General features: G+C 38.1%; 2 protein-coding genes across 2 annotated transcripts in view; both read right to left on the reverse strand.

Moving 5' to 3' along the window:
* LOC141441242 (carboxypeptidase B-like) overlaps positions 1-4,626 on the reverse strand; it is an 8,008-nt gene extending 3,382 nt beyond the window's left edge. Inside the window, exons 1-6 of the mRNA XM_074105910.1 lie at positions 4,464-4,626; positions 3,080-3,240; positions 2,212-2,334; positions 1,944-2,049; positions 1,322-1,467; positions 801-1,051 (exon numbers count right to left, since the gene is read on the reverse strand). Coding sequence (XP_073962011.1) covers positions 801-1,051; positions 1,322-1,467; positions 1,944-2,049; positions 2,212-2,334; positions 3,080-3,240; positions 4,464-4,589 — 913 coding nt within the window. The 5' untranslated portion in view covers positions 4,590-4,626. The remainder of the gene's footprint in view (positions 1-800; positions 1,052-1,321; positions 1,468-1,943; positions 2,050-2,211; positions 2,335-3,079; positions 3,241-4,463) is intronic.
* Positions 4,627-6,177: 1,551 nt separating this feature from the next.
* On the reverse strand, positions 6,178-15,797 carry LOC141441322 (carboxypeptidase B-like). The gene is made up of 8 exons (XM_074106022.1): positions 15,241-15,797; positions 14,495-14,643; positions 13,808-13,968; positions 12,575-12,700; positions 11,802-11,898; positions 10,007-10,153; positions 9,336-9,622; positions 6,178-6,266 (listed from the first exon to the last, which is right to left on the reverse strand). Exons 1-8 carry the CDS (start codon positions 15,581-15,583, stop codon positions 6,260-6,262), a joined length of 1,317 nt encoding a protein of 438 aa, XP_073962123.1. The 5' UTR covers positions 15,584-15,797; the 3' UTR covers positions 6,178-6,259.
* Between the last annotated feature and the right edge of the window lie 855 nt (positions 15,798-16,652).

Raw genomic sequence — 16,652 nt, forward strand, 5'->3', positions numbered from 1 at the left:
CTGCGTAAATAAAAAAATGGTCATCATTTCTACATAGCCCGTAAAAAAATTCATGGGATAATATTTAATTTTTAACGATAATCAGGATAGATTTTCCTGGTTGATGATGTATTTCATAAAGCCATTTTTCTGTTATGACGTCTTATTTCAGTTCCCTATTTTCTGTTTGTACTCAATGACAGTAATCTCATTAACTAGCATTAAATGACAAGCGAATATGCTATGCTAAAAAGCAAGTACTAATTCCATGACTCGCTATGTAATCATTCAATTAAATACTCCAGTTTTAACACCGTATAAAAAGTAATATTTGTTACAAATTGCTAAGCTCAAATGTGCTGCTTAGCAGTAAATAATAAATAGATCTTTTTTAAAATATAAAATTTCGTAGTTGTTAGAATTTAACTTCTATACGTATTCTCTTTGTGCAAGAGTATACATTTCTTTGCAATGTAACGTTATCAATCATAGTGAAATGTGGTAACATTGTTTATTTTGGTCTTAAATAACGATACTTACATCGTCTGTATGCGGTCTAATATTTTATATCATATTTAAACTATTTAAATACAGCTTCTTCCTTACTATGTTTTATTTCGTGCATAGAAGAAATGGTCCTCTGAACCGAATATTTTTTATGATACACAATACAACAGACATTATGGAACACCGAATATATAATACTTCACCGCATATAGGCACTGTAAGGTTTAAAACTATATTAAACTACGATTTATAACATTGCAAGCAAATTTACTCTCTTGAACAAATACTTTTGAAGGAACAACACGATGACGTACGTCGTACTGGTGCACATCTTCTGTCAACGAAAGACATTAGGGTTTTGACTCCGCAAAAGATTTCTGATGATGTGCAGAGAATCTCTTCCTTGGGGAGGAGGAACCGATGCTCCTTGCTCCGTAGCTCGACCATGTAGCTGTAAGGGATATTGGCGCAGCCGTATGCCCAGTCGATGCTGGTGCCAGCTGCGTAGTACATGAGGTCCTTGTACTGCCTACCTTGTACGTGTGGCCGCAAGTGTGTAAATAGACTGAAAACAAAACATAAACATTTTAGGGTTTTGGTGGAAGCGTAAAAGTACCTTTACAAGAATATTACTAATGGTGGGTGTCTTAATCTGAATCAATCGCGCGTATTGCCGATACCGCAGTATTCGAAATCTATCGACACAATCTAGATACACTATATGCTACATGCCGGCACAACTATAAGTTGACAGAATTGTGATAGTAACAACATGATGAAATTAAAAAATACGCAGAAATAACGTACAACTAAATTTGTACGTTAGTGTACATACCTTAGCCATGGCAGTGCCTCCTTCGAGCAATTCCACATAGTCTGAACAGGGCTCGCCAGTGTAGCCCAAGGGAAGATAATGACCTCGCCATAACTATGAAATGAGAGGAACACCTTGAAACGCGAGCCACATTCCAGGATTTTCCGCTGAAAAATAATAAAAAATATGAAATTTGTACCGGGAGTACGTCGTGCATTGTATACATTTAATTTAAGTGGCAATGCTGTTTGTAAATATTTGAAGACGAGTCCTGCATATGTCCAATATTTTTGAAAGTATATTCCTATCAATTTACATTAGGTTTGAAAATAATAATGAACAAACACGTATTGGCCTTCTAACGGATAGTGACGTGCAGTGGGTCAAATTTAGGGTAGGGTCTAGGGAGTTACTGCTGCTGCCTACCGACCTGCTGGTGGTGGTGCTTAGCTGCAAGCAGACTGCTTTAGAATAGAACCATTTCCGATACATTGCAAAATCTTAATCGCATTTCGAATGGATTGGAAGGAGCATGCGATCAACAGAAAGAAATTGAGATAAACAGGACCGCTTGTCGACTACGTATGTCCTGCTAAAGAATACAAATGAGAAGAAGTAAAAATTAGTGTGTAAATTGACGAACCTTCACAGCAATCGATTCACACTCAGAAAAAGGCTTCGGTCCGCGGTAAAATATATTACCAGGGTCTTCAGATGAACCTTCCTCGCCCTTCTCTCCCCAGCCAAAACTGAAAGGATAAGCAGCTTTTCAATGTGGCCCCAGATTTCTCGGTTAAATTTTGCAACTGTTGTTTCGACGCAGTTGAAGCTGTTGCTATGAGCGAAAGGATCAGATCATCATCATGATCATCGCCATCATCAGCAATACTACAGGTGCAGCAATCACTGACCTGAAGTTCCTGTTGAGGTCCACTCCAACACATTCGCCATAATGCGCTCTGTTCTTACGCCACATGCGGTCGCATGTGTGCGTGAACTCATATCCGTCAGGATTCATAACTGGAAGAATGTACCTGAAAATAAATGGCCACTAATTAAAAAACAGAAACAATTAACCTCCCCTTTGGTTGGGAAGCGTCCGTGTCCTGGCATTCCGTGTTAGTGGCACCCGATAGATTGCCAAAAAGCGTGGAGTGATAAAGTACCAAAGTATGTTTTCAAAACTTTTCCTGCATGGCCATCTATCGGAAGGCATGTCAATCGCGAGAATTCGCACAAAATAGATGCCATTTGCATGTTTTTTAAAGATTTTATTTTATTTATATTTATATGTATAGGCGACGGCGGTACTGACTCACTCCCGCGCGTGTGTAGCGCCGTCTAATCAACAGGGCTACTACGAAATTTGACAATCTCAGTTCGTATCGTACCGTCCCACAGACGCTTATATTATTTAATACGAGAGTGAGAAGGACGATACGATACGAACTTCGATTTTCGAATTTCGTTGTAGCCCTACTGACTCCTTCATTGTTGCAGCAACTATTGGAGTTCTTAGGACTGATGTCATTTACTGCAATATCTAAAGCGGCGATTACACTGAGTCGTTCACCTGACGCGGTTGCCGAACTTGTTTCAAACTACTTCGGCGAACGACCGTCGCCTTAACATAAGTCTGTCCGTCTACTACGGCGGCCATGTTAAGACAGTGGCAGCTGTCGCTCGCCAAATGCGGCCGACTACCGTGTTCTTTACACTTTTGCGGTCACCGCATGCAGCATGCGGCGAACGACTTAGTGTAATTGCCGCTTAACTCACCAGTCCTTACTAGTGACGCTTTCGGGCTGTGAATTGAAGTTGCGCACTAGTTGGTCCGCAATATAAGTGACGACGGCAGCGCTGATCCACTCCCGCGCATGAATGGCACCGTCCAACCACACGCCTTCGTTGTTGCAGCTGCCATTGGAGATCTTGAGGAGCTGGAAATTGATTTATTGTCAAATTTAATTCCGTTGGCTTAAGTGTGTTCGTGAATTTCTTGCGGCGTATTATTTTTGGCCGTGGTAGTTTTTTTTCAAAGTCTAGAATATACAGAGGCGGCACATTTGATAATCAGACATACTCGTATTCCTTGATGATTATAAAGGTGCACTGAGAAGGGATTTGGGTGAAGACCAAAAAGTTGCACACCGTTAAAGCTGCGTTAGCAGGTATAGTTATAATTTCCATTAACTTATTCCATTGTGACACGAAAATTATACATATATATGGATTTGTATGATTAATTTTCGTGTCACAATGGAAAAAGTTAATGGAAATTATAACTATACCTGCTAACGCAGCTTTAACGGTGTGAAACTTTTTGGTCTTCAACCATTTTCCAAAATTCTCACGAGATAAGAAACTAGCTTTTTTTTGTTCTCACACGGTAACAAAGCTGCGGGTTTATAATAGTTTCCTTATAAAATGTGATATTAAAAAAAATATATACGAATTGAGAACCTCTTCCGTTTTTTTTCCTCGGTTAAAATGAGCAAATCATCTAAAATTAAAACGTTCAGTACCTATTAAAAAAGCAAGTCAACTTCTACACAACAAAAGTTAAGGTAATTAACTAAATGAGTTATCATAACTTAATGTCAACTTTTTTAAATTAGGTAAGTTTATATTCATATTTTTATGTATATTGCCATCTATTAAAGCAGTCATTCGTAGTATCAATCCAAAATTAAAGTGATATAAAAACATTTTAAAAATTACTTGACACAACCTTTCCATGATAAATAACTAAAAATCCATGAATCCGAAACTTTTAAGACGACTAAACAACCATAGTTATGCAACTAAACTAAAGAGTAACGTCGATAATGCCAAGCTTGATAGTCAACTGCAAAAATTGCATTTGGCTGGCTAACCCGACATAATTGTTGTTGTCTGTTGTGCGTTCAAGTCGGTTCCTTTCGTAAATAGAAATTGAAAACTTGAAACTTGGATTTGGTACAGTGGTTAATATAAACGGTTCAGCACCTTTAACTGTGTCAAATTTTGGTAGCTGAAGTATGTTTACTTTTAGTTAAGTACCTACCTATACCGTTTTATTATATAGTGATTCCTCAAAAAAATTGCCAACGTACTTCATAAATTTATTGATATGAAACTACACAAGACGAGTTAGATTTCTAAGATTAAATATTTAGTTTACCTTCAAATCTCGTCCCTCGTAAGACCTCCCGATGCAGCAAACGGTGCACAGATAAGGATATTCACAAGCAAGCCTGTCTAGGAACGCGTATATAGTGTCCAAACGGTGATAGTTCTTCCAATCCATCGGACAGCCTGCAACCTCCGTATAATTGATCAACTGACCAAGGAACCTCACAGCACAATAAGAACTGCTTTAATGATACCTCAATTAACTGGATAGTGGACTTTAATTTGACACAAGTGATTTGTAATTGAGGAATCGCTTGTAGGTGTTTGATGATTATTTAATAACGTTTATCAAATGGTTGTGTTGTGTAATTGAAATTGATATCAATTTTTTTGATACTAATTAATTATTTAAAAATTAATAACTAGCTATCATTTCGTAATTGATAATTTCTAAATTACTTTCTGTAGTGCTTGTGAGAATTGGTTTATTAATTAAACCTAAGGTAAATTAAATTTTGATTGGAACCTTCCATTCATGTGCATTCAGGTATATACCTAAACATATATAAACACTAATAGCAAGGTAGCAAGGTATGAACATTATAATTCAGTTTATTATTTGTCATTATATTTAAAATAATTGCGATTCATTATAAATGAAATTAATTTATGACTTTTACCCAATAATTGCATAGCGGTTCTTAGATGTGTCGTCGTACGCGTGTGAAGTAGACGTTTGACTGTTCAAGAGATACCTAGTGGTTCCACTTACTGATTGAATCAATGATATTTTCAATAAGTAGATTGCGTTGAATGTCAATGTTGGAGGGCCTTGCGTGACCTTTTATAACCAGAATGAAATGACCGTAAAGACAAAGTAAATTTAAAATTTTGCGGTGTCTGGCGGGACGGACGGACGGACAACAAAGTGATCCTATAAGTGTTCCGTTTTTTCTTTCGAGGTACGGAACCCTAAAAACTGCGTCGAAATCGGTCCATCCCTTCAAGAGCCACAGACAGACAAAAGCGTTAAACTTATAACACTCCTCTTTCTAGCATCAAGGGTGATTTCATGGAGCGAGTTGGAGATGAGCGGAAACAGAAATACTTATTCCAGCAGAAGGAGGCAAGACAAAGTACATACGAGCGTTGCAAGTTAAAGAAAGAAAACACAATCATTTAAGTTGAACAATCGTGCAAAGTGTCGCGTCTGTGCCGTAAACTTTTGAGGAGTTCCAACAGAGACGATCCTGGCTGGACCACCAGATTGTCACTACCAGACAACCTGATGGTCCCTGGTGGATGTTCAAATTGTGATCAAATTTGGCTCAGTTAGTAAATTTGGATTCAATAAGTTATTTCAAATTTGGCTTCCAAGATTTGACTCATACTAACACACTAAAGGTCTCTACCCACTACTCCGTATCATACCTTGACCGTAATGTCATGCGCATACATGACACGCGATAGCGACGGTTGATTAGGAAACGTGCTAGTGGCATAGTCTCATACTTTTCGATACAAAGAATAGGTATATTTTTGCCTGATACGTTTCTATACGTCATGGTATGATGCGGCGTAATGTGTACATACCTCAACCTTAGCTTGTAAAATAAAGCCTTCTTACGAGATCTGCAGCTTGTTCTCTGCAAGCCCGCGCTGTGGCAGCACGGCCCACTGCTGGACGCCTTGCGGATATGACATCGTTCCCGCTCCTTCATGGCGTCCACGTCCGAAATGGCCACGCAGTAGGGTATGCATCTCTCGCGCAGCATGCATGATACCTGCTTCACCCGTGGTCCCTCGACCAGGATGTCCATGCCACACGGCTCCTCTTTCCATATATCAATCGCTAGAACATGAGGAAGAGTTAAAGTACCCCGACTATCATCGTGGCACAAGCTTGCAGCGGCAAAAATTCTGGATGTAATGATACACTTTGGGGAGCACTCTTCGAAATTTGAAGTTCCATACCTTACCCTTCCCTCTCATTCTCCTGTTAACTACTATTTATTAGCATGAGCAAGATGGCATGATGTAATTGTTTTAGTTTATTAATTGCCGGCGTAAAAGAGCTCAGTTTTTTGAACACCATTCATCACCAGAATCCGAATAAATAAAAGCTTAAAAGGTTCTGATACTTCCACCTCTGTATTTTACTTTTTCATATATTAAACGTCTGTCGAGGTTTACAGAAAAAAAGACACAGCTTAGATTATTATTACTGAGTTCTTGATAATTAGTAGCAAGTAAAGCGAAAAATACAATGGCTAATTTATTTGTAGGTATCGAATGGTCTAATAATAACAAAAGCCTCAGAGTTTCAGTCTCAAGGGCATTTAATAATGGATTAGTCTTAATCCATTAAAGCTAATTCTAGATCACGGCTCCGAAGTTTTAATTTCTTATTAATTGCTTTAAGAAGCTTAACGTAATTGTTATTAAAATGATTTGGATTAAAAGAAAAAAAGCGACTATAGTTTTCCAAAAATGTGGTGTAAATTATAATACAGTCCACCTAAACATGAAGTACGTCTTGTTCCCAGAATCAATATCATAAGATTTTGGTAATCTACGTGACACTATAATTTTCTTCTCGTTTCACCAGACTTATTTGATTAAATTTGGTAAAGGAGACAGACAGTCACAATCCAATCGGAATTGACGGGTTAGCAAACAAGTCATCTTACCTATGCACTGTTGTGTAAATAGAAAGCAAAAGAGCCGGTGAAGATGCCGAGAGATTAATGCATTTTAACTCAGATCTCTCGGCTTGCATTTGCGGTCGTCATAATGTCGTCACTTGGGCGATGGAGATCACTTACCAACAAGTGACGCACTTGCTTTTCCCTGCCCTCTTTCCCTGCCCATAAATGATGTGCTTATGTTCACATTGTTTAGTCATTTGGAAAGCATTTGCGTTGTCTTAAGAACAAGTGTTTGCACTAGCGTTCTCTTTGAACTCTTGCGCCTAAAACCTGTGTCCATACCTCCGATCGTAGCCAGATTTTTAACGAAACATCTTTGTCCTTCACTGGTGAACTTTAATTCCCATACTTGAGTAGCACAACACTTCTTTGGGGGTGCCACTTTGAAGGATTGACAACAACGAGAAAAGAAAGACTTGACCGAAGACTTGCTGGAATTTGGTGTAATTTTTTTCATTTATACTTGCAATTTTGTGTTTTTTTGCCCGGAAATCATTGTGTTTGGTATTGACAGGCAAATTTTCCTTATAGTCGTTGACATGTTATGATTGTCAAATTAATTTATTCGAAACGTTTGTCAATAAGTAAGTTGTTTTGAAAATAGTTTTTAATTGTGACTTTTAAGGGACTTTACACATGGTGACTGCTGCTCCTAAATGTTCAGTTTTTTGATTACAATTTAGACATGACACACAGGGCATTCCTAGTTCGGGCACCAGTCTCCCCCAAGTCTCCCCCCACCTAAGACTGTCAATTACACCTAAATTGTATCTAAGTTTTTTTCATTGTACTTGGTGGTGGAGAAATCAAATTAACTTCTTATTCTTATTCTTATATTTATAACGCCTTGAGTTGCCTAGCAAAATTTTATCGCTAATCTTATTTAGGAATCCGTAGCCAAAACAGCTAAAATGGAACCCTTATAGTTCTGTCACGGCCGTCGATCCATCCTTATAAATGACACAGGCATTTTACTAAGAAACTATAAAATGTATATTGTTGGAATTTGGAGTAGGTACAGGTATCTTTAGACTGTCGTTCTGTATCAAATTTAGCCAATTACTTACTTAATCGTTATTTTTTGCCGCGATAAAAATATTTTTTCCGACACGTTACGGCTAGGTACAGTTAACGCGAGCACTTCGCGCAGGCAGACCAACATTGTTCGCCTGAGGAGTCTACCTCATGTCAAACTAGGATTGGACTTCGTTGCCAGTGACTTCTTAGTATACTTGTAAGTCGACAGAGTTTGGTAGTTAAATAACTATAATAATTATTATCTTTATCTTCTATATTTATCAATATATAAAAATGAATCCCTATTTTCCTTGGTCACGGCATCACGCGTGAACGGCTGGACTGATTTCGCTAATTCTTTTTTGTTGTGTTTGCTATTTTCAGGAAAAGGTTCTTATGATTTAGAAAATTACAAAAACAAAAACTACAACGGGGGCGAAGCCGCGGGCACCAGCTAGTAATTAATAAATGTAGGAGAAAAGGTAGAAAAAGAATTTTTTTTGGCAATAATTAACATAATCAAGTCCTACATATAGAGTAGGTACCTAAGTCCAGATGTCCTAGAAACTTCGGGTACTGCCTTTTCGGAACGTAACATTTGGCAACCTTTCTTATTTCGCAATAAATTTAATAGTATTCCTAAGTTAACTTTATAAAAATCCCGAAATATTTATAGTTTCAGAAAAATTAAACAGTTGGGAAATGAGAAGTAACGAAATGTAACAGGTTGCCAAACGTTATTCGCAAACATTAGTAAACCGTAACCAATCTAAAATGACCTCATACTGTACTTACGAGTAGGAGCAAGGTTCTGCTAACACTAAATATTATTAAAAAGAGGTCAAGGTCAAAGATATATTAACACTTTACTACCTTGTCGCCGGCAGACAGCTATTGGGGCCGAAAAATTGTCGTATGGAGACCGCGGATCTGAAAGTGGCCAAGGACGTCCACTAACGAGATATACCGATGACCTGGTTAAACCCTCGGGTCTACGTTGCATGCACGCCACTTTCAACCGACACAACTAGGCTATGTCCAACCGTGGACGTCCTATGGCTGATAAATACTACGGTGATGAGGTTGATAATGACCTTGTCGTTGTCATTTCGTGTTTGAACTTCTTTATGAAATTGTCAGAAGGCATACAGTGACAAGATAGTAAAGAGTTAAGATATCTTTGACTTCATCAGTACCTTGATGAGGAGACTCTACGCGCACTCTCTTTGCTGCTCTGTCTGATTGGGATCGTATCGACGAACTCCATCAACGCCATCACGCCTTTTAAGATCTCATTGCCCGTCTCTTCTATTTCTTCTTGAGGGACTTTGAACCTGTGTTTCTTACTTCTTAGTTCCAGGAGGTAACAGAAAGGTATTTTTGCTGCGCCGTAACTCCAGTCGTTGCTTGTCCCAGAAGCGCCGTACATCACGTCTCGGGAAATACCGACTTTGTATGTGTTGCCACTGGTCTCGTATATTGCCTGGCGAAGAGTATATTTTAGACTAGCTGTTGCTTGTGACGTTGTCTGCGTCCTGTTGGAACCTTAGACGTCTCAAGGATAAATCATGGCCTATGTTACTTACTGATAAGTATTATCATTTACCTGCACACTGTACCGTTGACAATGTAATTTCATGTAATAATTCAAAAACTACATAATATGTGCTCAATCGTATTCTTATCTCGATTTGATAATATCTACTAGCATTATTGCAATTTGACTTCTAATTGCTGCTGATTGCCTACATTTTCCATTACAATCGGTAAAACTGCACCCAAACTGAACGCTAGCTGCTATTGAAATTCATAGTTGGTCAAAAGATGTGGTTTTGTTGTAGACGGAATGCAGTCCGTTTATCCGTACCTTGGACATAATAGTGGCTCCTTCCAATAGATTAACGTAATCGGGAGCAAGCTCTTCCCGAAATGCGTAAGGGAATAATATCACTTGCCCATAACTGTGTAAGGTGATGTACACTTTGAATTCAATACCGGAATCACCCAAAATATCCTGAAAAAACAAAACACTTGATATAATTCCCGTCTATCTCGTAGCCTCCAAACCGTGTTAGCCTAGTGGTTTAACTTAAACTTTTTCAAGTAGGTATGGTCACAGAATAAGTAGTTCGAACCCGGGCTCATGGCCTTGAGTTTTGACAAGCTTTTTTTAACTTGCCCCGTTATTTGTTTGTTTGGGTCAAATCTTGGAAGCTAAATTTGACGACTTCTGACTTGAAATTTGGCATGTAAATTTGGTGACTATACAATAAGCTGGCAGTGAAATCCTGGTAGACCGGCCAGGATCGTCTCCGCAGAACGGAATTCCTCAACGGTTAATGGCATCGACTTGAAACTTGGATGACAATGCAAGTAGGTACAGTCAACAAAAAGTGCAGTCAGCAAAAAAGCTTGTATTAAAAATGTTATTTTCAACAAAAACTTATTCGATGTGCGAACGGACGGACAACCGGATAGCCCAGTGGTTAGAGAACCATGTGACCTTCGAAAATGTAAGAGTAAAATTTGAAGGCCCAGGTCCTGACGTGTGATTTGAACTGCTTCTTAAGTGTGGGCAAGTTTCTATTCATTTTGCTTACAAGTTATGTTATAAAATTAATGATGAATGAATAGGTTAACAAAATATAATGCAAAAAGTAATTCCTTTTAAAAGCTGAAATCAGAAATCATATTCATATGGCAATGTTGGAATCGTTCGGAAGCTATAGATACCTCTATATTGTTGGTAATATAATTGAAATATTGTAGCGGTAGAAACAATAATGCTGGAATGCAAATACGTCATCAGATTGAACATTTAATTATTTAATGCAGCTGATATAAAACCGGTGCAGCGGAATTGATTTACGATTAAATCCTGTTTGCCATATAATCTCCTGGCTCGATGGCGGCGACACGATTCCTGTATCATTGCTGAATTATGCCATTGTACATTATATTCCGTTGTATCTTTAACTCAATTAACTTAGCATTAGACACATAAGAGAATATCATTTATTAATATCACTTTTTCTCTACCTAGAGCTCAACGTTAATATAGAATAGAATAAAGCGTTTATTTCCAAGAATACTAAGAACCACTTCATACGAGTTTGTTAAACAATTTCATGTAAATGTCTAGGTATTTTCCGTCTGTCTTATTTCTGACTTTAATACTAGTTAAATTTGATAGCCGTTTGATGTAAATTCTAACTAAATTTAGTCTTGCTTTTGTGCTGTTTTACTACAGATTTTTAGCAACAATAGGTAGGTTTAAGTTAGTAAGGTAGCGACAAATGTGTTGAACACGCTCAACGTTAAATTCTAGTAAGATATTTTAATGTGTTTAAAGGTCGCTGTATCTACTCTTGACACAGTGGTCGTTGTTCATGTTCGCGGGTGTTAGTTCAAGATTGGCAGCAAACCTTCGTGACGACACGTTTACATGTTGGAATATTATTTTGTAGGTAAGTATATTTACTTATGAAGTTAATTGTGTGCTTGCGAGGGTTGCGAAGTCAAACCCGATAAGACAAAATAAATGACTGTTGAATAAAGGATTCTATGTAAAAGTTTTTAATTTTTAATTTTTTACGAATTATTAGATCGAGTTATTAGGTTTAACCACAAAACCCTCACGCTATTAAGTAGAGTTTACGTACCCTGACTGCGCTTGATTCTGGCTCAGAGAAAGGCTCAGGACCCCGGTAGAAAGCATTCGATGGCTCATCTGATGATCCTTTCAAACCCCAACCGTAACTGAGAAGAAATATGGTTCACTAATGTTTCGCAACTAACGTTTGGCAAACTGATTCATTTCGCAACTGCTTAATATTTCTGAAACTGTAAATATTTCAGAATTTTTCTAAAACTAACCTAACCTAACCTAAAGGGTTCTACTATATTTACAGTTTTAGAGTTTGCGAAATGAAAAGTTTTGGGGTGATTTTTGGAGTTCACAGTTCTGAATGTTAAATCAAAATAAGAACATCCCCAAAACCGCACCTCCGGTTTATTTCATTTATTAAATAAATAATAAATAAATAAATTTACTTAGGTGCCGGCCCCATTAATTTCGGATATCTGGTACAGTCGCGGAATGAAAAGGTTGACCACCTTAAGGTCTGTTTTTGCTTGCTCAGTATAACTGCTTTATCGACCGAGTATGACACATTCCGTGATGTCATTCAAAAAGGTAGCATGTGCTTGCAACGTGTAAACGAATTTATTTGAAAACGGGTCAACCTTTTCATTCCGCCACTGTACTTACCTACAACGGAAAAATATATTTCCCAATAAACCTACCTACATTGTTTTCTACAATTAGTACTTTTTGTTTGTTTATGTGTTATACATATCTTATCTTCCCGGTATTTATTATATGGTATATAAGCAATGCAGGTTCTAAATTTAGGCACTTCTTAAAAATGCATACCTAAAATTCCTATTAAGGTCTACGCCGATGCACTTGCCGCCATGCCAAGCCCTATTTTTCCGCCACATGCGGTTGTCGGTGTGGGAGAATTCGTAGCCGTCCGGGTTCATCACGGGAAGGAAATACCTGAAATCAAACTTAAAACATAAAGGTATAGACTAGACAACCTAAGCAGGTGGTAAGTAACGCCTTCTTCTCATGTTGTCACCAATAAATAATGTTTTCTTTCTTTCTTTCCTTCTGTTAGGTCCGATTAGATTAGATATTTTGAATTGGTACCTTCAAGACGCAGTGCTTGAGTAAGTAGCTATTTTTAAGTTAGCTGGTTTAGCTAATGGTAGGTATGTTGGCTGGGCTAGCAATGCATCGAGTTGTGTTGGCTATGTCGTCAGGTCAGGTCAGGTGGTCACAAAAATCCAAATAAATGGCTTATATTTATATGAAATTTGGTATGGCTGTTTTTAACCTCGTGCGGCCCAATGCGTAATAGAATGTAGTAGGTACACAATAAGTTCAGGGGAATTACGTATCTATGACTATGTAGCAAAGTAAAATTTTTTTTTTTTTATTGTTTCACTCCACGGCAGTTTGACTTTATTCTCGAAACAATTTGGTGGGGTTGGTGGGCTTCAAGAGGTTGCAATGTCAATGAAAACCATGATGCAATTTTCGGAAATTTTTATTTGTTACTTCTTCACGCTACACCTACGCCATTCGGCTGGACGGATTTCGATGAAATGTGGAATAATCAGAATAATACACGTGCTACTTTTCTCATGGGAATTTTGTTAAATCCTGAAATTTCAAGCAAACTGCTGTATTTAATGTTTTACGCGTGCAAAGCCGCGGGTAAACATTAGTAGCATATAAAATTACAGGAAGTTAACAGAAAGTGGTTAAGCATTATAAACAAATGATCATAATAATTCTTAGTTGGTTGGTGGCGCCCGGTGGACGTAAATAGGCCGGGATAGATATTATTCATTAATAAAATAACCAACTAAGAAGCGTTGTTTAACCCCTGACATTGATCTTTCAAAGTTCAAAAATGGCTCCACAGATTTTTATGATACATAGCTAAGAACCACTGCCAGAAAACTCGCTTTAATGAAAAAAATCCGCATCAAAATCGGTCTATCCATTTCAGAGCTACAATGCCACAGACAGAAAGATAGACATTAGCGTCACTCTTATAAAGACTATGAAAGCAATGTAAAACATTGTTGTACTTGCCAATCCTTGTTGGTGATACTGGTGGGCAAGTCCTTGAAGTTCCTAGCGAAGTGGTTCGCGATGTAGGTGGCCACTGCAGGGGCGATCCACTCCCGCGCATGGATGCCGGCGTCCATCCAAACGCTGGCGTTGCTAGCAGCACTGTTGGATATCTTTAACACCTGAACCAACGGTTAGAAGATTGTGAAGTAGATGGCGTAGTTAAGCGATGCCACTCATTATATTCTCTTTTTTTGTAATGATTTTTTGGTAACGTTTTTCTTAAAATAATATGCCATTTTAAACAATAAAATAATACGTTTCTGTACCACCCTTAATTTTAGCTGTCTATCTATTACAGTCTATGTAACGGACAGACAGACGGACAGCGATCCGACTTTAATAGGGCTCCGTTTGTCACCTTTCTAATATGGAACCCTAAAAAGCGACCGTTGTTCGTTCATGTTTATTTAGTAAAAATACTACATAAGACGAACGTAACCTGTTATTTCACAGTTCAATATCTCGAAACGGCTGAACTTATTTGCTATCAAAGATAGCTAAGAACTGCCGCTAGGAAACGCGCTTTCATGTAAAAGACCGTCTCGAAATCGGTCCATTCATTTTGAGAGCTGCGATGCAACATACAGACAGGCATAGGCGTTAAACTTATAACACCCCCTCTTTTTGCGGGGGTTAAAAAAGTACCTTCAGATCACGGCCTTCAAGAGAACTGCCAATGACTCCGGCCGTGCAGAGAGAAGGGTAGTCTGCCTCTAGGCCGTCTAGAAAGTTATGTATGACGTCAAGGCGGTGGTACGCCTTCCAATCCATTTCTTTAACTCCATACTTTTTTTCTGTAATAACAATTATCATAATGACAAGATAACGTATAAGAATTAAAAGAAAATTTGCTGGACAGAACGGAAAACCAACGAAGAAGTTCTTACCATGGGCGAAGAAAAAATAATGTTACTGGAGTGGAGGCCATAAATTGCCGAAGAGGAAATATGATAGGACACTTGATGCGAAACGACAATTTTTTTCTTGACCTGCCTGCAGGTAGAGGAAGACCAAGATTGACCTATTTTAACCAGGTGAAGGAACGGGTGGGTGTCGTGTCGTATCAGGAAGTCAAACAGCTGGCCGAAGACCGTGTGGAGTGGCGATTACTCCACCGACAAGAGCGTAGCTATTAAATTTAGGAAGAGAAGAAGAACGAGGGTCGCCGACAGCTAAGCGAATCAGCTCGTTGAAGTTGCAATGGGCAGGCTATATACCTAGTATGGAGAACAGATGGTATTTGTGGCCGAAAGTCCTCGAAAGCAGACCGCGGATCGGTAAGTACCGCAAAGGATGTCCACCAAATTCGGTCGATCTATCGATTTCGATCGCATCGCGTCGCAGTTTTGTAGCACTTAAATAAATCTTTCGTAAAACTATTATTTTCTTACCTTTCAGGTCGTAAATTTTCTTAAAATGATCCATGTAGCGGGATTTAACCCCGCTGTATCGTCCACAGCTACCCAATTTACTGACGCGAGATAGATTATCATCCATAACATGGGCAACGGATTTTTGTGACTCCTCAATGTGATCATGATGATGTTCATGATTATGATTATGATTATGACCATGATCAACCAAGTAATGGCAAGTGTGTGGGTTGTGCGTGTATTTTTCGTAACCTGGTTCTGGATTTTGGTCTGTAAATACATAAAATGCTTTGGAAAGGCTCGGTAAAGGCTGATGCACATTTTCTTCCGCTTCATGGTGGCAGAAATAGTCTTCCTGCATATTATTTATTTTTATATAAATTATTATGTAAACAAATCACTTTTTTTGTCTTGTTAAAAAGTTTTTTCATTTTTTTTTATTTCACCAGTATTTTAGCAATTGCGTTGCAGTAATGCCTAAATTGTCATATTGTTTATTTTATATTTACACTTTATAATTTTGCTACTGTTCATTGCAAGTTACTGATTTTATATTATTTATTCTTGCATGTTCATGCTATGACGTAAAGCAGGTTGAAATTTGAATGACTTTGACGGATTTTGACACAGTAATGTTACAGAGCTATTCTATTACACCACATTCACACAGAGTATTTATTGTTTGGCCTAAATATAGTATAGCCACTTAAATTGAACGCATACATTGTCGAAACCAAAAAGCGTAGCCAAAGCCTAGCCTAAAAATAACAGATTTGTGCAAACAAACTGTAATGGACAAAATGGATAAACTCAAAACTTCAGAATTGATGTTAAAAATTCTTTCAAAATTGAGCAGGTATTCCGGAAACATGTCAAGGTTCCATGAGACGCAGATGAAACTGCGAGCAACATCTTGTACAGTCACCTGCATCATATCTGTCACAGCGGAGCGTACAAAAATATCTCACACGTCCTACTGGCTCTAAAATAAATATCTGATATTTGTGCACCCTTTGTCGCGTCAGATATTGGTGCTGGTGACTGTACCTACTTTTTTTTAAGCTACGGCCATTTGACTATTCTTTGAAAAAAAAATAGGTAAGGGTTTTGGAATGCAGAAACCCAGGGTCCGATGAAGCTAAAACCAAATTAAAAACCGCTTATTGCTTTTAAAAACGTATATTTTCGCATAAATCCAGCTCAGAAAGTATTTCTTTTTAAACGACGGTTTGTGTTTATCGCCAAGAATGCCATTAAGTTGGCAGTTAGGCTCTCGACTATGCGACGCGACAAGCCATAAGCGTCTAATGAAAAACAAAGCAGGGGTTTGCCACCCCTGACCCTTGCCCAACCTTCGGAGCTACATCAAATTATTATGCACCGTATCACAAACTAATAAGAGCGACGAAAACTGCATATTTACATTGGTA

This window comes from Choristoneura fumiferana, chromosome 23, assembly GCF_025370935.1.
Source record: "Choristoneura fumiferana chromosome 23, NRCan_CFum_1, whole genome shotgun sequence".
Taxonomy (NCBI): Eukaryota; Metazoa; Arthropoda; class Insecta; order Lepidoptera; family Tortricidae; genus Choristoneura; species Choristoneura fumiferana.

What these genes read in the sequence shown, in the direction of transcription:
- LOC141441322 (XM_074106022.1), bottom strand. Translation starts at nt 15,583, where the DNA reads ATGCAGGAAGACTATTTCTGCCACCATGAAGCGGAAGAAAATGTGCAT. An exon ending in CAGAATCAAGCGCAGTCAGG is followed by an intron (nt 10,154 to 11,801) that starts GTACGTAAACTC and finishes TTGTTTTTTCAG; the next exon opens with GATATTTTGGGTGATTCCGG. An exon ending in GAGCCACTATTATGTCCAAG is followed by an intron (nt 9,623 to 10,006) that starts GTACGGATAAAC and finishes ACTCTTCGCCAG; the next exon opens with GCAATATACGAGACCAGTGG.